This window comes from Hypoxylon trugodes (genome assembly GCF_022578975.1).
Source record: "Hypoxylon trugodes strain CBS 135444 unplaced genomic scaffold F4822scaffold_2, whole genome shotgun sequence".
NCBI classification, from domain to species: domain Eukaryota; kingdom Fungi; phylum Ascomycota; class Sordariomycetes; order Xylariales; family Hypoxylaceae; genus Hypoxylon; species Hypoxylon trugodes.
In genome coordinates, this window is record NW_026250017.1 from 4329145 (window position 1) to 4349732 (window position 20588).

At 38.7% G+C, this 20588-nt stretch overlaps 4 protein-coding genes across 4 annotated transcripts; 2 read left to right on the forward strand and 2 right to left on the reverse strand.

The window, feature by feature from the left end:
- Nucleotides 1–6193: 6193 nt before the first annotated feature.
- Nucleotides 6194–9358, forward strand: F4822DRAFT_426286 (uncharacterized protein; the record flags this gene model as incomplete). Its single annotated transcript, XM_051460516.1, has 4 exons — nucleotides 6194–6284; nucleotides 6340–8055; nucleotides 8111–8570; nucleotides 8623–9358. 4 exons carry the CDS (start codon nucleotides 6194–6196, stop codon nucleotides 9356–9358), a joined length of 3003 nt encoding a protein of 1000 aa, XP_051318865.1.
- Nucleotides 9359–9560: 202 nt separating this feature from the next.
- F4822DRAFT_426287 (Alpha/Beta hydrolase protein) lies at nucleotides 9561–10926 on the reverse strand (the record flags this gene model as incomplete). Its single annotated transcript, XM_051460517.1, has 6 exons — nucleotides 9561–9740; nucleotides 9788–10168; nucleotides 10226–10320; nucleotides 10373–10629; nucleotides 10683–10812; nucleotides 10860–10926. 6 exons carry the CDS (start codon nucleotides 10924–10926, stop codon nucleotides 9561–9563), a joined length of 1110 nt encoding a protein of 369 aa, XP_051318866.1.
- A 1033-nt stretch (nucleotides 10927–11959) lies between these two features.
- F4822DRAFT_441789 (cytochrome P450) lies at nucleotides 11960–13927 on the forward strand (the record flags this gene model as incomplete). The annotated part of the gene is made up of 6 exons (XM_051462901.1): nucleotides 11960–11976; nucleotides 12248–12458; nucleotides 12526–12716; nucleotides 12863–12945; nucleotides 12996–13052; nucleotides 13176–13927. 6 exons carry the CDS (start codon nucleotides 11960–11962, stop codon nucleotides 13925–13927), a joined length of 1311 nt encoding a protein of 436 aa, XP_051318867.1.
- A 1139-nt stretch (nucleotides 13928–15066) lies between these two features.
- F4822DRAFT_393055 (UMTA methyltransferase family protein) lies at nucleotides 15067–16820 on the reverse strand. The gene is made up of 4 exons (XM_051457275.1): nucleotides 16420–16820; nucleotides 16242–16352; nucleotides 15935–16185; nucleotides 15067–15859 (listed from the first exon to the last, which is right to left on the reverse strand). Exons 1-4 carry the CDS (start codon nucleotides 16470–16472, stop codon nucleotides 15444–15446), a joined length of 831 nt encoding a protein of 276 aa, XP_051318868.1. The 5' UTR covers nucleotides 16473–16820; the 3' UTR covers nucleotides 15067–15443.
- Between the last annotated feature and the right edge of the window lie 3768 nt (nucleotides 16821–20588).

Genomic DNA, 20588 nt, shown 5'->3' on the forward strand with positions numbered 1-20588 from the left:
TAGCTTGCAGTGTCAGGATTCTGACAGCAAACGTTTCTGTTCTAGGTGGTATTGTTTCCAATTTTGGGGTAGCCTTGTTTGTTAATGGTTTCTGTTCTACATTTGCTTGTCGTCCATATAGTACTTCTTGTGGTGACATCCCGGTAGTATCGCTGACCGAAATATTGTATGAGGACATAGCAAGTGGTAAGAGTTCCACCCAGTTGTCCTGTTCATAGTCAACGTAGCTCCGTAGGTATTGTTCCAGTGTCTAATTTAGTCGCTCCGTTTGGCCATCAGTCTGAGGGTGAGCCGTCGTAGAAAGCTTCTGTTTGACCCCCAGTCTCTTCATTAGGCCAACCCAAAATTTCGAGGTAAAGAGCTTGTCTCTATCTGAAATAATCCTCCTTGGTAGCCCGTGTCTGCTAAAGACCTTTTCGACAAATTTGAAAGCCAAATCTTCGGTTGTATAGGTTTCCTTAAATGGCACAAAGTACCCGTATTTCGTAAGTTTATTGGTGATAATCCATATGTCATCATATTCCTCCTTGGTTACCGGATGTTGTGATTTGGGTAGCTTGGTGATAAAGTCCCATGTAACAGTATCCTATGGTCTGTCTGGAACGTTAATGGGTTGTAGAAGCCTATATGGTTTATGTTTGGCTCCTTTAACCTTGTTGTAGATGTTACAGTTCGAGATGACCTTCTTGACTATTCCCCTGATTCCCGGGAAGTCATATACTTCCTGTAGTCGTGCAACTGTCTTAAAGATTCCCAAGTGTCCATGTAGAGGATGTTCGTGTACCTCTCGTACGAATTCTTCCTGTAGTGTTGGTGGTATGTAGGTTTTCCCATTGTATGATATCATATCCTTAATGGTGAAATCCTGTATCGGTAGAGTATCCTTGATTCGTAGGGCTTCTTTCTTGATCCTTTGTTCCCATTTATGTTGTGGTTTGGTCAGATATATCGCCGACAATATTAGGGTGCTGTCGGATGTTTCCTGGAATATTGTCTTTTCTTCTCTGACCTCTTTGGTACTGAGATCTTCTGGTCTACTGAGAGTGTCCGCCTGAATATTCTCTTTTCCCTTAATATGGTGAATCTTGAAGTTAAAATGTGTAAGATCATCTACCCATCGTGATTGTCTATTATTAAGAACCTTAGTAGTCATGAGAGACTTGAGATTGCGGTGATCTGAATAGATTTCCAAGGGTTTAGCAGTTCTTGATACCTATGGTCTCCATTCCTTCAGTGCTTGGTGAATAGTTATTAATTCTTGGTTATATGTTTTATATCTCACTTCTGGTCCCTTAAAGGTTTTGGAAAAATAGGCAATTGGGTGCTATTTTCTATCATTTTCCAGTTGTTCTAATGTTGCTCCCATTGTTCCATTTGAGGCATCGATATATAATCATTTCCTCTTATTTAGGCTGGGTAGCCTTATTACTGGATCCTTTGTTACAATCTTCTTCATTTCTTGGAATGCTTTTTCTGCTTCTTGTGTCCATTTAAAATCCTTTGGATTTTTGACACGTATTGTAGCCATTATTGGTTCCATGATTTTCCCGAAGTCCTTAATTAGGGCTCTGCTATAGTTACAGAAACCGTGGAAGGCTCGTACTCCCGTAATGGTTTCTAAGATCAGCCATTCCCTTATTATGGATATTTTGGATTTCTGGATTTTGATTTTTCCTGGAGAGATTGTATATCCAAGGTAGTTAAGTTTTTAGACGAAGAAGTTACTCTTGTCTAGATCTACAAGAAACTTAGCTTCTCCTAAGGCCTTGAATACCTCGTGTACATCCTTCTCATATTGTTTTCTGGTTCTTAAATGGATCAGAATGTCATCTAAGTATACGAAAATGCTCTTTCCAAGGAATTGTCGTAGAACATCCTGGATCATTCGTTAAAAGGTAACTGGCACATTTGTAAGTCCAAATAGCATCACCAGACATTCGAAATGACCATACAATGTTCTAATAGCTATCTTCCACTCATCTCCTTCAACAATTCATATAAGATTGAAAACGAACTTCAGATCCAATGATATGAACCATTCGTCATCACCTATTTCTTCTTTTAGGCTCTCAATATGTAGTAAAGGATGCCCATCTTTAACCATGATCTCATTCAGTTGTCGGTAGTCATAGACATCCCTCCATACTACTTCTCCTTCCTTGTTTAGCTTAGATATCCCATCCTTGTTCTTCTTGGATACTAAAAAGACTAGGTATCCTACTGATGATTTTGATTTTCATATAAACCCTCTTGCCTCCTTATCTTAGAATATAACACGTAGGACTTCGGATTCATTCTAGCTTAATCTATAAACTTGATATAGTTTTGGATATTCCCCTTCCTTTAATATTATTTTGTGGTCATATCGACTATGTTCCGATACGCCTGTATCCGTATCTGGATTATCCTGGAATAACTTTGGAAACATTTTTACATATTTTTCTTTGATTTTAATTTGTTTTTAATCATTTAATTCTTTAATATCCATATGTCGTATCATAAGGCATAGAGATACAGAATATTCCTTCATGAGATTACCTATTTGCACTTGCTGTAATTGCTATTTCAATTCACTTAAGTCGGCCTCTTTCCGATGCTCAGGGACTGAATCTTTTTCTGGCTCATCCCAATAAAGTCAATCCTATACCCAGTCGATTCTTGGGTTACTAGCTCTAAGCCACATCTTCCCCAAAACTAATTCGTAATTTGTGTCAACAAGATCGAAAAATACCAACTCCTGATATCCTTAGATCAAGACAGAAAGAACTGCAATTTCTCTCTTGACTTTTCCTCCATCGTAGGCAATGAGGCTTCCGTCGATGTTGCTGACTTGGTAAGGCATCTTCTTTTTTTTGATACAATATTCCATATATGTTAACCAATCTTAGATAGATCAAATTAACTACACATCCTAAGTCAATCAAGGCATTAAATTCATATTCTTTCCATATCATCTTTACAATTAAGTGAGGTCCCTTGGCTATTCCTACTGAACATGCTGGCTTAACCTCGTTTAATGTCATCTATAAGATCTTCAGCAGTTTTTCCACCATATCCTGTTATTTATTAATCATATCGATCATTCCTCATAACAGATTTACTAGTTATTCGATTCTTCCTTGGAAAGCCACAATCTTGCTTTCTAAATGTTATATTTCCCTTTGAGACTGGTCGATCATCTCCCTATATCGTAATAATATCTATTCATAATATCCACCCAGGACAGCATTTAGATACTAGGCCACTTACTTCAAATATCCGCAAACAGGTTTAATTAAGATAATTTTGCCTTATTTTTCCTTATAAAATACTACATAGGAGACCCTATACATATTCCTATAACATCATCGCACAAATTCCCAATCCCATCCATTTCTAATTACCCCCTTATAATCCAAATCTTCAAATATTTTCAAGGTAAATAGTTCCAATATTCCTTATCCTTTGAATATTCTTCTAACAATATTTCTACAGGCTCTCCCGCAATTCCATCTCCTGCATTTTCGGATCCATACTTCGTCACTTTTAGACGTATATCTTGGGTCCATTGGGTCACCAAAATTGTAATAATAATAATCCATTCACTCAATTAACCATACATGGTATACCAATTCCGGTTCGGGAGTTCAATTCCATCCTCCCTCATCATTAGAATCCCATCAGTCCCATACCACCTGCTAGTATAGTTACGTTCCATCGAAATATATCAAAACAACACTTTCATCTGGTAGTAGTATAACAGAGATGTTTTGATTGTCAACCTATACTGAAAACATCACTTCTCCTTCTACTTCTCCTTCCATATTCCAGTCCACGTCCCACAATAACCTTTATTCATTCAAAAAAAAGCTAAATTCCTCCAAAAAGACACTCATTTCTTCCTCCTCAGAGTCCCTTATGCCTATCACACCAAGATTCCATAACTGATTCATTCAATCCACGAAACTCTCCATTTCTATTTGTTGGGTGGCTTCGTTATAATCCGGTAGTGGGTTTTCCTGTTCTTCTTCTTCTTCGAAAATGTCGAATATTCTTAAGGTTAAGGATCCTAATGTTGTCGTTATTGCATTAACTGATCTTCTTTTTGGGACTCGTGACTATTTCTTGGGTTTCTTGTATTGGCTTTTGTAGTGTCCCATTTCCTGGCAATTATAGTACTTGACCTTGCTTAAGTCCTTCTTGGATTTCTTATCGTTATTGATTGTGTTTAGGTTCTGAGTCTTGGTAGGTTCCCTTTTTCCTTGATTTTTTGTTACTTTGGAGCCTCTCTTTTTTTTATTATATCTTTTATATGACCTATTATTGTAAAGAATTACCCTGATCATATATTCATCGATGGTGGCAGGTTGTTCTTCTTTAGAGAATTTATCTTTTACCCAGGTAGCCACTCCCTTATAGAGGTAGTCGAATTGTGCATCTTCGGGTAATTGCCCTATAGCTGTAAGTTGCTTGAATTCTGTCATGTAGAGTGTAGCTCGCCCTTTCTGTCTGAGGTGACGGATGGCCTTCCATGCTTCCTCCTTCTTAAATGGTTTGCCAAACATCATCCACATTTTGCTTTCAAAATGTTCGTATAGCTCGAAAACATATTGAGACTCCTCTGATTCTTCCTCGGTGATGTTGAAATGATTTTCCAAAATAGGTTAAAACCATGTGAGGGCAGTTCCACTCAAGAACTGAGCAACAACAAACACCTGTTGTTCCTTCTGTGGTAGGTTTTCCCTATAAAAAGATAGATAGAATTTTGCACGTATGAACCAGTCCTTAACATCCGAAGTTCCATCGTAGGTTAGCGGGTCCGCTGATTTGTATCCCTTAACGAGTGGGAAAGGGGTTACTGTTCTTTCCCTTCTTGGTTGGGGATCTCTGCCTTCCTTTTTTTTCTTATCCTTTCCATTGTTGTTATTGTTATTGTCTGGAAGTCTAGGGAGTGCCGGTTGCTGAGAGGTTCCCGATGGGGATCCTTCAGGGGCCTTTCCTAGTCTGGCCTTCTTCAAGGTCAACTCTTTTTTAAGCCTTTTAATCTCCTTAAGGGCAGCCACTACTCTGGCTTGCCAGTCAGGGGCCTCTTCTTCTTCTTGGTTATCTCCTCTTGTTCTGACATTGATTTCCTCCTGCATTTCCGACTCTGGGACTTGCGAGTGTGTCTTAGGAGGTACTATTCTGTCAATGAGTTGGAGTATCTCCTCTATTGGTGGCAGGTCCTGAGTGATCTAAGTCCTTACTCTGGAGTTCCTCTTTATCTGACTTTTCTTTATTTTCTAGGTTAGGGTTTACCAGTTTGTTCTATGTCTAATCGTAATATCCCTTGAAAGGTAATTCTTGGAAGATGTGGAGGTTTTCTGTTCTATCTTTGAAGGTTAGTGAAACAAGAGAAGGTTTGATTGATGGTGGTAAAGGGATGTCTTGTGGATGGTTTATGCCACTTCTTGATCTAGTATTGATATTGATCAAGGAGTTATTAAAATGTGACGAACCTATGTCTCAGAGAGGTATAGTTGTTGCTGGATTGGCTAATCCAGGGTTTTCTTGATTTGAAGGTAACAGTATTAATAGTAGGTTAAGTGGTTAAGTATATTCTGTTCGTCAGAGAGGCTTGGAGTCCTCTTATTATATTCGAAAGAATAGTTTTAGATTGATAATTAAAGAGTTATGGAAAGAGTGATTAGATATATAGGAAATATCTGTGGTTATATAGTTGTTCCTTCCTTTCCTTCCACTTTGAGGTTTGTTGCGATGTGCTGCGATGTGTTGCGATGTGTTGCAATATATTACAATGTATTGCAATGTGTTGCAATATGCTGCGATGTGTTGTGATGTGTTATATCTTAGCATATCAATCTGGAGTTTAACTGTGATAGGTTGCCTATGCTCCATCCCTCGTGATCCGACAAGGGTCCCTTATGGATGGTTTGTAATAAATTATTCGGCATTGTTACAAAAATTCTAAGCTTACTGACTCTAGTTATATAAAATTTATAAGCTTCATGCTGACGACTTCAGCATGCCAGATGCTGACATTTGACTTTGACAATATTGGTATATTGTTCGAGGCTTCTAATTATAACGTCGGCTTTTCCAAGTATGAGGTAAGTAAGGTCCATATTTGAGCCTCTATAATAAACCAAGCGAACTCTCCAGCGTGGTGAGTGAATTTAATTCTCCTTGTAGGTATCAACGTAATTCATTAACCATGCAGCAGTCATTCAGTTCTGTGTTGTGGTTTCTTTCCATAGCCCCTTTTATCTACTCAACCTCATCTTCATCAACGAAGTCAATACCAAGTACGTTTCACTCAATCCAAGAGAGGTATTAGTGTCTAATATTTGAGGTCAATAGGCGCACAGGATGATGAAATAGTTACTTCAGTTATCACTGGATCCGATGGGCCTCTTACTGAGAAAGAAACCTTTGTTCCAACGACATATTCGAAATTCGTCAACATCTCATCCACAATCGTCATAAATACTATATTTACTATTGTAGATAGTAGTTCCACCAAACTTTCAAACTACAGCTACAAAGTTGGACCTGGGGGAATTGGCTGGAATATTCCTACTCCTAGTAGCGGTGCGCCGATCCTGCTACCTCCGCCTACGTTCCTTCCTGGACATGGACCTACGTCTCGGTCAAGTTCCGAAGAGGTCCATTCAACTCAATCTTCGGCTGCAACCTTTTCGGAAATCAAATCGACCGCGAGCAGGGCCTCGAATCCTGCCTCTAGCAGCTCCGTGTCCAACTCAACTATTGTTGGTACACTAAGTACTTCTAGTAGTCTATCTACTAGGCAGACCTCACAGTCTACACACACGATATCAAATAGAATTAGTACTTCGACTAGTACCGTATCATTCGGTGGGATTGGCCCTACTACAAGCAGCACTCGAACTGAGTCTAGTGGAATCACTGTGAGCAGCGCCGGTACGTCCATTTCAACTGGCAGGTCTAGTGGGTCTAAAAGTTCGAGTGGAATCGAGACTTCGGAGGGAAGCAAGCCTCCCTCGACCACAACCTCAAGCACAGTCACCTCAACTGCTACTATACCTCCGACCGGCTTCTCAGCTATTACTCTTTCCGGAACTTCATTTCCTTCCAATACTTGGCTCACAACAACAGACAAAGACCATCACACGACAATCCTCCCTGTGATCGTGACGGGAGGTGGTATTGGTATTGCGATGTGGAATCTTCCTCCCACCCCGGACGTTCAATTTAGCTTTCCAAAGCTTCCCAAGTTCCATCTCCCATGTATAAAAATTTTCGGAGTATCAATTGGTAGTTGCACATCGAATCCAGCCTCCGACGGCCCACCCAGCAATGATGACCCAACTGATAGTCCAACCAAAACCAGAACAACTCTTTCGACATCTTCCAAGCCGTCCTCGAGCATAAGCACAAGCACAAGCACAAAATCAAGTTCAAGTTCAAGTTCAAGCTCAACTTCCGAGTGCACCGTGTCGAAGACCGTCTCAAACTGTGCGGTACAATGTGCCACAACTACCACAAGCAACTCCTGCATATCATTCACGACTGAATGCTCTCAGACGCGTACGGGCTGTTCTATCACAGGCACGACTTCAACAATAACTAGTTCTGCTAGTGCTTGTACAACTTGTTCAAGCTGTTTGGGTCGACAGGAACCCGGGAATGGTGTACCTCCATATCAAACACCCGGTCCCAACCTAGATGACGAGGAAGATTCTAGAAAACGTGGCATTGCTGGTCGTGCTCGGGCTCCCGCATTCGAGAAACGAGGACCTAGTTCCCTCATCGTGAAAATTTCAACATGCAACCTCAAGACGGGATCTGCAAAAAAATTGACCCGACCACCATGGCCAGCAGTTACTGCTACAATGCTAAATCCAGACAAGGCAGGTAAAATGGCCGCAAAATATTCGACGATATCTAGGTACGACCTAGCTACGACTATCGGCGCTTGTGGAGTGCCAACTACGACGAGAGTAAACGCGCTGGCGTTCGCAGCGGCACCAACGTACACAGACTACGCTGGTAAGGAGCGACCGAACAACAACGATGCTAGTCTTGATCATGCCTGTAAGTACTCAAACGTATTTCTTCTGCCAGGTGGAAAGTCTAATTCTAGGTACAGATGAGAAGTCTTGGATTAAGGATTTCTTTACGCAGATTGTTGCTGAAGCGAGTGGAAATGGTAAACTTTCCTGCGCTGATCTCAACCAATTCTTCTTTCCCACAGTGAATAAATGCCAACATAACCTCATGCAACCAATCTGGAATAGTATCGCAAGCGAGAAGAATTTGGATTTCATTGTTATGTCTCAGTATCTTAATGGTGACGGAAAAGGCAAATTTTTCGTGGATCCTACGAAAACACTTCCGAACACCTTCTTTGGAGATCCTAATTTTGCGATTCAGAATAATGCGGGTTGGAAATGGGCGAATGATAAAGAAGGCAACCAAATGTCCGCAGAGGATACATTGAGGACTATGATTATTTATTTCGAGACCGTCCTCCTCGGTGTACTCGAGATGAAGAGCGACTCTATGTTGCCACTCATGGATAAGACAAATAATCGGGTTTACGACGCGCTGTATGTGCCATTTGGATACGAACATGTAAAAAGGCTAATGAATGTTGCTTAGGTTAAAACTCGATAATCGGATCGCGACCGACAACAAGATGTTTCCGAATAAAGCAGTCTGGCAGACAGCTTTTGGAACTGATGGCATCGCTGGGGCGTACAAAGACTACATGATAAGGGTCGTCTTGCCGCAGATCAATGTTCCACCCACGTACCTGACTAACCTATGGCAAAACACAATTAAAACGGGTATCGCAGCTTCAGAAAACCTTCCAGATGTTAAGACAGATTCAAAGACCGGCGAAAGTCCGGGCCCTTCGTATCCGGAATGGCAGAAGTTTTCGAATTTCGCACAGGCGGTGGATGCTCAATACAAAAAGTCGGGGAATTATGCCTGGGAGTACACATTCGCATTCCAGTGGGATCGAAATAATAAGCGACAGGAGGGAGACGACCAGTCAGACGATGAAGACCTTAGTTGTCCTTTCTCGTCGACAAGTGGAGTCTCCACGACTTCCGATACTCATATTTCACCCTCGACATCTAATACTTCATTGAAGTCCTCTTCTAACGCCCCACCAACGATTACCAGCACTAGTAGTATTGCTAGCACGTTGTTTGGCTCGCCAACTATGATTCGTTCAAACACTAAACCAACTCCGAGCCCAACTAGGTTATCTGCTACTGCTGGTTCTAGTGTGCTCGCCGGTTCCGGTTCCGTTTCCGATTCCAGCACTCCGGAGCCGTCTCGTACTGATGCGCCAGGGAAAAAATTGGTTGCCTTTATCAGGTATTAATCAGATGTTTTTCAGCGAGATGCCATTGTAATTAATGCCGTGTTAATGGGAAATGGTATTTCATATTGGAGTGGGAGATAGATACCTAGGTAGGTAGCAGGGTAAATGGAAAACTTCTGACTCCCCTAATATCCATACTAATCGAGAACAACTCGCTGTTAGACGCCTTATGCCCGTAGTCTTCGAGTACCTACCCAGGTACTTATGATACTGATGCTGATCTACCACTAGTAGCCGAGACTGCCTTAGATAAAAGCCACTGGTATATCTTCTCCTCTATCATACCATTTTCCCTATGTATACCCAGTTGGCGTTCACTGACTGGGGGATTGTGACATTCACCCGGTGAGACTAGCGTGTCAATCCTTTGCTTATTATGCCTCTATATGCTTGTCAGCTCCGAAAAGTACGATCACTTCGAACACAGACCTTTAGTTTCTCAGCAAACTGTCGGATCTCATCTACAAGGACTTCGGATTCTCCCGCGAGAATGAGAACTCTTTCTGCCTGGACATTTTGCCACCAATCTGCAGATGCATCCAAGGGAGAATTATAATTATCTCTTTCGTTATGTTTCGCCAATGCTTTAGCCCAAATATTCAGTCCAGTATCACTTAAATTGTCCCTGTGTCGATTGGTCTCAAACGATTGGAAGTTGAAATCGAGTGATACCCATGGAGAAAGCAAGATGACCCCTCTTAAATTCACTCCGTTGTTATTGAGTGCAGGGATCGCCGGGTGAGGATGAGACAAATGTGATGGTAGTGCTATTGCAAGAGTGCCTCCAGCGGAATCACCGCCGATTAGTAACTTCGTAAACTGTCAGCAGGAACAGATAGTTGTAATGAAACTCCGCTGGGCATTTACCTCTTGATAAGGTTTACCGATGTCGTCGGTGAGATATCTGATTGCGGTGACTGTTTGTTCTATTTGTCGTGGATATTGTGCTCGTGGAGCGACGTCTAAACCATTTTTCGTTCTAATTTCGCGATTTAGATACTACAGGTGACAGACCATACTGTAAGAGAAAAATAGCCATCTTGAGGCCGTGCCGAGAAGCTCGAGAAACTAGCTGGAAGAGAAATTCAACATGTGCTTTGCTTGCCATAAACGCAAATCCCCCTCCGTGTAACCATACTAGAGTAGTATCTGCATTCTTATCGCCGATCCAGCAGCCTAAGGAGCCATCTGGTAGGGTGGCGATGTCTGGTTTCAAACCTTGGCCTTTCGCAAAAGCCTCGTAAGCTTCTGTTGTAGATGGATTAATTGCCCTACATTACATTAGTGAATGATAAATCTCGTAGCGTAGCCGATGACCATTGACTGAAACTGTCGTAGTGACATCTTTTCAACAACCGTTCTCATCCCATCATAAAGCACATATCTTCCCAAGATTATGTCGTCACCGCGCTTTCGAAAAGGCGCCTTGATACGGGCTACGGCTATCACCAATACTGTCCCCATGTCAGATGGTGTGGAGGAATTCCATAGAATAACCTACTAATTTGGCTGATAGCGAATGGTAGCATCGCATACTCCCACAGAGTCAGCGAAGGTTTAGGATCCATTGCTGTCTATTTATTATGCATAAACGACTTCAGATTATGATGACACCGAGAAACAAGATGGAGGATGGGTAGGTTTTGCTGAACAATATTAAATGGGAAGACTGAATGTTGGTGAACGATTACAATACCGGATCTTACCTAGGTACTTAGAAGTAAGGGAGAAAACCCAGCGAGCCTTAAAGGTAAGCCTTTCTCCTCTTTACCCTCCCCGTCTTCCTGAAAATTAAGCAGGATCAACTCTCTTTCTTATTTAACCCTTTTCAATGCCGAACCAATTATTACCTAGGCATGTTTCGTTGATATTTGGTACCATTCGGACAGTACCATTTCCAATATTGTTTCCTTACAGATTAGTTACCTACCTAAGGTACCTAGGTAGATATGTTGATGGGAAAATTATTTTGGTAGGGTAACTGCTAAGGGTGCTCGCAAACACCATGTTTTCGATGAAGGTCATGTTAGAAATACCAACCAATGAAGAGTAGGATAATCTAGCCTGGTTAATCGTTCGCGGGTACAATGCCTGGTATCTCGCTGCCTAGTTACATTCCTTTCGAGTGATACATATTGTCTACACTCGAGTCTTAGATATGCGTAGCTCATACACTATCTTCGAACATGTCACACCGCATGCTAGCTACCTAGGTACACTTATAAGATATTAGGTAGGCACCTACAACTACCTAGGTATGCGCCCGTCACTTATGCATTATCGGGAGGATCTACGGCATATTCTATCGACGAATAATTGAGGCAAGCTTAGAATCACTGTGCGTAATTGGGGCTGGAGTACAGTATTATCCATGATGTTACACGGCGTTTTGTTCCGTGTCACCTACGAAGTCGCCGGTGTCTGTTGGTCAACGACCCCCAACTGTGCTGATTGGGAAAAAGGACCGTGAGAATATGCAATGCATTAATGTTACATCATCTTACTTATTAAACGCACTTTACATAAGGATCAACCCTACCTAGGTAATATCGTGGATACCCGTTGGTTTCCACTCCTTTGTCGTGCATACGAAAGGGTGTGATGCAGTTTGAGGCCAAGTTCTTCTGGCCTAGTAATCTTCGCGCGTTTTCCGATGGATATACTGGTCGCGGGTGACTGTACTCTGGAAGAGGAATTTCAATAAACGACCGAGTGACTCTCTATAGCTGTGAGGAGATACGCATCGACTCTACTATTCGTTTGGGGTCTTCAGAACGACTAGCTAAAGTATTCGGTATCATATAGGGCTTGGTCACTCTATCAACAACGCGAAACAGGAAATCTCCCGCGTTGAATCATGGAGCTGCTACACTATTTCTCAAATTTCAGCCAGAATGGGCTCTCCCAATCGCTATACTGGGTCTTTCCGCTTGCTGTCATCGCTTATTGTAGTGCTGGGTACATCACGACAAGCCTTTTGCAACCAGAGGGCACTGCGTACCCAGTTGTAGCAAGCTATGGAAGATTCGTGCCAAGGTTTATCCACAACTTGGTTTATCTACTAAGAGCCACACAGAACTCGGAGTATGGCTACACAAAGGCAGGTAGACATAAGATCATCTCATCGCGCTAAGGAAAAGCGCGGTACCGACTCCGACGCGTTCTAGTTCAGGGGCAAAGCTTTCCAATTACTTCGGAATGAGGGAACGGTTCTTCTTCTCCCTCTGTCGCTTCTTGAAGAGCTATCGAAACTTCCTGAGGACGTCGCCAGCCCGACATTGGCCCTAGAGCGTGATCTGGTGGGTGACTTTACAGGGCTGAACTTAATCGTCGAAAACAGACTTCATCACACCATCGTGTAGCGTAGACTAACGCCACGCCTGCCTTTACTGATTAACCGACTCGAGAAAGCGGCCACTTCTGGATTCACAGAGTGGTTCCCGACTGATGATGAATGGACAACATTTCATCCTTACTATATACAATAGGCCGCATCGCCGCTAGACTTGCAGGAGAGGTTATTGTAGGCCCCAGCTTTTGCACTAACCAAGTCTGGCTGGACATCTCTTTCAAGTACACCGAGAATTGTAAATCCCGTTACAAGTATTTAGCGAAGCTAGGCTAATTAGTTTTCCAGTATTCGTAACTATTGCCATCCTGCGCTTATTCCCACAGTGGATGCACCCTATCATTTGTCTATTGCTTCCCTCATACTGGAAGGGGCGAGATTGCCTTAATTCATCGAACAAGCTTCTAGGACCACGAATAGAGTAACTCATTAGCCTTAATGACGTGGGTGACTGGGAACCAAACGAAGACAACCTCGATGACATAAATATCTTGCACTGGCTCTGTGGTGTGGCGAAAGGAAATGACCGCAGACCCAATACCATCTCCCACGTACTGGTGCTGGTTGCGCTGGCATCCGTACACACTACACTGTTTAGAATGGTCAATGTACTATACGATGTCACTGCGGCGGGACAAGGACTCCGCGAGGAGATAATTGCAGAGATTGCGTCAACAGCGGCAGAGAAATGGACCGGCGTACCTTACGATAAGCTATATCGTTTGGACAGTGTGATGCGTGAATCGCAACGGCTATCCCCACCTACAACATTAGGAATGAAACGGTTTTTTAAGAAATCATACACATTTAGGGATGGCACTTTCATCCCTGCTGGCACGTATGCCTGTATGCCCACCTACGCTATTGAGACCGATGCCAAATATACGCCTAATCCTGACCGATTCGACGGCCTACGACACTTTCGTATATTAGATCAGCGACAACAGGCCGGCGACCCAGATGCAGCCAAAGAGCTACTCTTCTCAACGCCGGCGAAAACCAACCTAAGTTTCGGGTTTGGAAAAGCCGCCTGCCCCAGACGCCTTTTTGCGAGTTGCGTTGTTAAGATAGTACTTGTGAAACTCCTAACTGACTACGAGTTTAGCTTTTTGCCCGGGACGGAGCGGCCGAGGGACTTCAAGGTTTATGAATTTCTATTTGTTGCGCCTAGGCAAACGATGTTAGTTAGACGAAAGAAAGAGGGAACTTGTCCGTTCTAGGTTGTGTAGCTAGGTGGTATTGTTCGCCGGGTAGAAATGTTCTATCATAATTCGTGAAGAAGATCCAGTGTTCCCTTAACTTGCCTCGACCTAGTTCATACAATGTGCAGACCCTTGCGATTGAGGGCCCGACTTTTGCCCTTGATCTCCAAGTAGCCCGCAAACTTTAGATCATAATCTGCTCGGGTACGTACCTAGGGTTGTCACACGAGATTGGTGCCAAGGCCGTGTTGGTTACACTAATCAACAAGCCGATGGTTAGAATATATATAGTGATGCTTACTGGACGACCATGAGACAATACAATATGCAGGATCACCAACATGTGATGGTACGGGCTAAAATATATGTACACAATACTATGTGTGAATGGGTCGGAGAAATATCCTCCCAGAAGAAAGAGGAAGATCAAAATCCTTAGGACCTTAGAGACTAGGAAGTATTAGTTAGAATTGAATACAAGCTCTCGCCACATAGGTCTCTTTATAGTCTCGTGTTACACTACATTGCGGTGCGGTCGCCGGTGTTGTGCATAACCGTGACGGGATACCTACCTAGATAGGCTCTCCCGGCCGCGTAGCATACCCCCACTTATATCTGTGTCACCATACGCTATCGGAAGTTATGGGCCGATCCGAGGGATTGTCCTTCGCGGCCTCGTTATGGGGGTTTGGTAATACGTCTGGGAGTAATGACCCTCTTGAGTACCTAGGACGTACTCACCCAGGTGTCTAGGTACATCATGTGAGTGGTCCTAGGCGCCGCGTAATTCCTAGGTAGGTAGGTAGATTGAATTGACTAGGCTGTCCTTGATTGGCGACTTAATTAATTTCTGGGTGCTGAGCTTTGTTGTGGTTGCTCGTCATAATAACTTGATGTTGTTCCGAGGGGAAGAAGAATCCTCCAGAATCTTTCATCCTTGCCCTTGATTACCCCTCGCGTAGCAGTCATACAGAAATATTGCCTAACCTGCCGCCCTTTTGTGTTACACACCAGCATAATATGTCTTAGCCATATTGCACATTAAATCCGTTGGCCTAACATAGTTTCAAGTATATTAAATTCCGCTTTTCTGTAGTGGTGGCCAGCTCCTCAGCTAACATAGGGCATTCGAATCTGGGCTATGGTGTTCCGTTTAGATTTCAAATGCAGCATAATTAACTCTAGGGAAGGCTAAGAACTTAATTAATTAAATGGTACCGAAGGTGCTGCTAAATGTTCGCAGTCATACGCTCAGATAATAGTGGAAAATTCCAAATTTATCAGGGAGAATCTAGGAACCGCTAAGTACACTGATAACTGAAAGCGCCCAAAAGCATATCCTCAGAGGAGTGACCAGACAGGTGGTTAGGCAGCCTTTATGATGTAAATAACCGTCTATTTATGGCTCCAGACAGATAAGTTAGTGTAGAAATATTAAAAGAGCGTCGTGTATTGACGCCTTTTTAGGCGTCAAATACCATCATCACTTCCAACATTTCCGTCATGCTGCCGCTATTCGTTACGACCCGCTCCCTTAAGGCTTTCTTCCGGTGACACAAAATTTGGTAGAAGTCAAATAAGCACCCTGTCGAGTCTCCTCTACCGCAAGAGGAAGTAACCTCTTTACTTCCTGGGCCATTTTCTCATTTTTGGTCTTTCTTGCAATGAGCTCATGCATTATCAAGCCGCACTCATGCATTAAGAACCCTAGATGTGGTGGCGAATCATGAATATCTGTCTCCACATCCACAAGACCACCACGTGAGAAAATATCGGGCAGCTCTGGGACCCATGTTGGATTCAAGCGCGGGTCTTGGGACTTCAATAGACTCATTAGCTGATCCAAGTTGTTCGTCTGGACCTCGTCCACATTCTCTGGCTGGCCCCCGGGCTTCGGTCGTTCGGTCCGTACACTCCGATTGTCCGAGTCAACCCACTGCAGATAGCCTCCTGGCTCTATAGTCAAAAGATTTTCGGTTTGCAAAGACGCCTAGTTCGAAAGCGACGGGTACTTGTGGGACGTACTAAGCATTGCAACAAACTTCTCTACGACAACCGGAACCTCCTCCCCCAGTAGAACAAAGATGAAGAAACGGATATGAATGATATCAAAGACCCCAAGAAGGTCTTCGGGAACTGGATCCTTCACATTCCACTTCGTGAGGGTAATATTAGGAGGGAGAACATTGAGGGGAGGCGCCGCCTCTAGTGAGATATCCAACCCATCAAACCGGGCTGATTTGGGAAGCTCGTCGTACGTATCAAGCAGCCAGATTCTTTAGGGGTGGGAGCAGTTAATCTTAAGTGGCATCGGCAGTCTGGGGCTACTCACGCTGTACCTGTACCAATATCGGCAATTCGTAGGTTTTCCTGTTTTGTAGAGATTCTCGGGTGGATCAGGTATCCGAGATCCTTCACCCAGTGCTTGTGCATCAAGTTGAGACTGAAGTTACCAAGGTAACCAGCCAGGTTAGTAACGTCGCGACAGACAATTTGGCAAGGGAGCAAACCGAGAATTGTCGAGAATATCTCGAGTGAAAACATAGTCGTCCTTGGAAGCCATAGCTGTCTGGTGGGATATTTTTCAAGTGTACCAACTTGAGGAAGCGATGCAAAATATTCGTATGCGGAGGGGTCAAATAAGGAGAATTGATGTTGCTTGGTTTTTCGGATGAGGAGGAGGAGGGTTATCGTTACTAGAGCGGAGAAAGACCTACTACCCCTTACATTGTACAATATTAGTCATCAAACAACAATCAATTCACGCACCAATCACAACGCAAAAATTTGGGGTGTTCTTCAGGATACATCATAAATGACATTGAAAAAATATCCTGGCACTGATTTATTTTTTCACAGATGTTTCACTGGTCTCGTCAAGTAAAGGTAAAGATAGGTAAAGAAATTGCCCGGAAATACCTCTGTACCTAGGTACCTAGCGTCTTAAGATTTTGTCAGGCGAACCTAACCATGGGCACCAGCATGCAAAATAATGTATGATCGGATAGAGCGGACTACGTGCGAGGAGTGGCTCTTGTGGGACGTAGCTTTATGCACATAACCTTCCAACCAGCTGTTGTGTACCGACCGAAGACGCAGGCTGCCAGAATAGCCGAAACTTAAGTAAAGCCTCATGGTACGAATATCTAGCATGTTATCTTTCAGCATTCTGTCAACATCCCTATTCATTTGATGCTGGATCCTGCTCCTCACCTCTCTCTTTTTTTTGAAAAAAAAAAAAAAAAAAAAAAAAAAGTTGTCCCTCTGCTTAAGAGAAGATGTAGCACCTGTCTCCTCAGCAGGGTTAGGGTTAGGATTAGGTGACTAAAAAAAGGAAAAAGTTAAAATTATAAATTAAAAATTAAAAAATTTAAAGATTATTTATATGTGACAAACTGTGACGAACCTATGCCTTATAAAGGTATAGTCGCTGCTGGATTGGCTAATCTAAGGTGTCTTAATTTAAAAGTAATAATATTAATAATAAGTCAAGTGGTTAAATACATTCTGTTCATCAAAGAGGCTTGGAGTCTTTTTATTATATCTAAAAGAATAATTTTAAATTAATAATTAAAAAACTATAAAAAAATAATTAAATATATAAGAAATTTTTTTCTTATATATCTTTTATTTAAGTGGTTTCTGTTCTTTAAATAAAGACCTTTATGTCATAACCTAATAACTTATGTGTGACGAACCTATTCCTCAAAGAGGTATAGTTGTTGTTGGATTGTGTCATAAACCACATAGGCCTACAGGGATATAAAACCCCAGAGGAAACCTTTTTCCTTGCCAAAATAAGACAGAAATGCATAACACATAACATAGATAAATATAGATAAAAATATCCAATCTTATCTAATAAATATAACATAGATAAATATAAATAAATATATTTAATCTTATCTAATAAATATAATAAAAAATGAATATAAATAAGGAGATCTAATTTTATTTATAAAGAAGATAATAATAAGGAATATCTATATAATTATTATAATTTTCCTATATATTTAATTATTTTTTTATAATTCTTTAATTATTAATCTAAGATTATTTTTTTAAATATAATAAAAGGATTTTAAATTTCTCTAATAAACAAAATATACTTAATTATTTAACCTATTATTAATATTATTATTTTTAAATTAAGAAAACCTTAGATTAATTAATTTAATAATAACTATACCTTTTTAAGATATAGGTTTATTATATTTTAATAATTCTTTAATTAATATTAATATTAGATTAAGAAATGATATGAACCATTTATAGAATATCTTTTTATTATTATCAATTAAATCTTCTTTTATTTTATTAATTTTTAAAAATAAAATAGAAAATGTTTATATCTTCTAAAAATTATCTTTTAAAGGATATTATAATTAAATATAGGATAAATTAATAGACTTTAATCTAGAAAATAAAGAAAAATTAGATAAAAAGAAATTCCAAAATGAAAATTTAGGAGATTTATAATAACCTAATCTATTATTATCCAAAATATCTATATTTATTTATACCATTTAAAATCTGTTATTAATAAAAGAAATATTCCAATTTATTAATAAAATGATATTTCTTAAGATATATTTATAAATCCCAGAATTGGAAATATAAGAAAAAATCAATATTAGAATAAAAGGAGATGACCAGAAAGAAAAAGAGATCCCTAATTAATAAGCCAAAATAATAATTATTTTTAAAGAAATTAAAAGATTTAAAAAAAAATTGGCCTTAAAGAAGACTAGATTAAGAAAAGTCTCTAAAGGATTTTTATTAGGAATTTCTTAATAACTAATACCCCCTAGACCTCCAGATAATAATAATAATAACAATAGAAAAGATAAAAAGGAAAAAGAAGATAAAAATCCTTAATTAAAAAAAGAAAGAAGAGTAATCCTTTTTTTACTTATTAAGAAATATAAATTAATAGATTTATTAATTTATAATGGAATTTTGGATATTAAGGACTAGTTTACACATATAAAACTTTATCTATTTTTTTATAAGGAAAACCTATTATAAAAAGAATAATAGATATTTATTATTATTTAATTCTTAAATAAAACTATCTTTACATGGTTCCAATTTATTTTAGAAAATTATTTCAATATTATTAAAAAAGAATTAAAAAAATTTTAATATATTTTTAAATTATATGAACATTTTAAAAACAAAATATAAATAATATTTGGTAAATTATTTAAAAAAGAGGAAATATGGAAGACCATTTATTACCTTAAATAAAAAAAGTAAATTATATTTTATATGGCAAAATTTAAATAATTTATGACTATAAGACAATTGTCTAAAGATATATAATTTAATTATTTTTATGAAGGAGTAATTACCTGGGTAAAAGATGAACTTTTTAAAAAAGAATAACCTATTATTATTGATAAATATATGATTAAGGTAATTCTTTATAATAATAGGTTATATAAAAAATATAATAAAAAAAAGAAAGGCTTCAAAATAATAAAGAATTAAGGAAAAAAGGAATTAATTAAGACTTAGAGTTTAAATATAATTAATAATAATAAGAAATTTAAGAAGGATTTAAACAAAATTAAGTATTATAATTATTAAAAAATGGGATATTATAAAAACTAATATAAGAGACCTAAGAAATAACTATAAATCCCAAAAGGAAAATTAATTAATATAATAATAACAATATTAGGATCTTTAATTTTAAGAATATTCAATATTATTAAAGAAGAAAAAGAATAAGAAAATCCATTATTAAATTATAATAAAATTATTTAATAAATAAAAATAAAAAATTTTATAGATTAAATAAATTAATTATAGAATTTTGATATAATAGGCATAAGAGATTCTAAAAAGAAAGAAATAAATATTTTTTTGGAAGAATCTAATTCTTCTTTAAAAAAATAAAGATTATTATAGGATATGGATTAAAATATAGAAAAAAAAATGGAAAGAAAAATGATATTTTTAATATAAATTAATAATTAAAATATTTCTATTATATTATTATTAAATAAAAATATTATTCTAATATATTTTAATAAAATATAATTATATTAATAAATAATATAAAATTAATAAGATTTTAATAATAAAAAAAATAAAATCAAATCCCTAAACCAGAATTAATATACTATATATAACTAATTAAACAAATAAATTATTATTATTATAATCTTAATAATCTAATAGATTCAAAATATATATCTAAAAATAACAAAATATAAATCCAAAAATGTAGGAAATAAAATCATAAAAAAGCCTATAGAATTATTACTAAAAGGATATTCAATAAATAAAGAATACTAGAATTATTTACCCTAAATATACTCAAAGATCTAGATTATAAAAGGATAATTAAAAATAGATAAAACCAAGAATTTATATAATAATATTATAAGAACATATATAAGGTCTCCTATACATTATTCTATAAGGAAAAATAAGGCATAATCACCTTAATTAGGCCTATTTACAAATATCTAAAATAAATGATCTAATATCTAAATACTATCCTGAATAGACATTATAAATAGATATTATTATAATATAAAGAAATGATTAATTAGTTTTAAAAAAAAATATAATATTTAAAAAATAAAATTATAACTTTCTAAAAAAGAACCAAATAACTAATAAATTTGTTATAAAGAATAATTAATATAATTAATAAATAATAAAA

Bases quoted from the DNA above. Each gene is read 5' to 3' on its own strand.
- F4822DRAFT_393055 (XM_051457275.1), bottom strand. From the start codon at position 16,472: ATGGCTTCCAAGGACGACTATGTTTTCACTCGAGATATTCTCGACAAT. The intron at 16,353-16,419 runs GTTTGCTCCCTT...TGGTAACTTCAG, and splicing joins GATATTCTCGACAATTCTCG to TCTCAACTTGATGCACAAGC. The intron at 15,860-15,934 runs GTACGTCCCACA...CTATAGAGCCAG, and splicing joins GAAGTTTGTTGCAATGCTTA to GAGGCTATCTGCAGTGGGTT.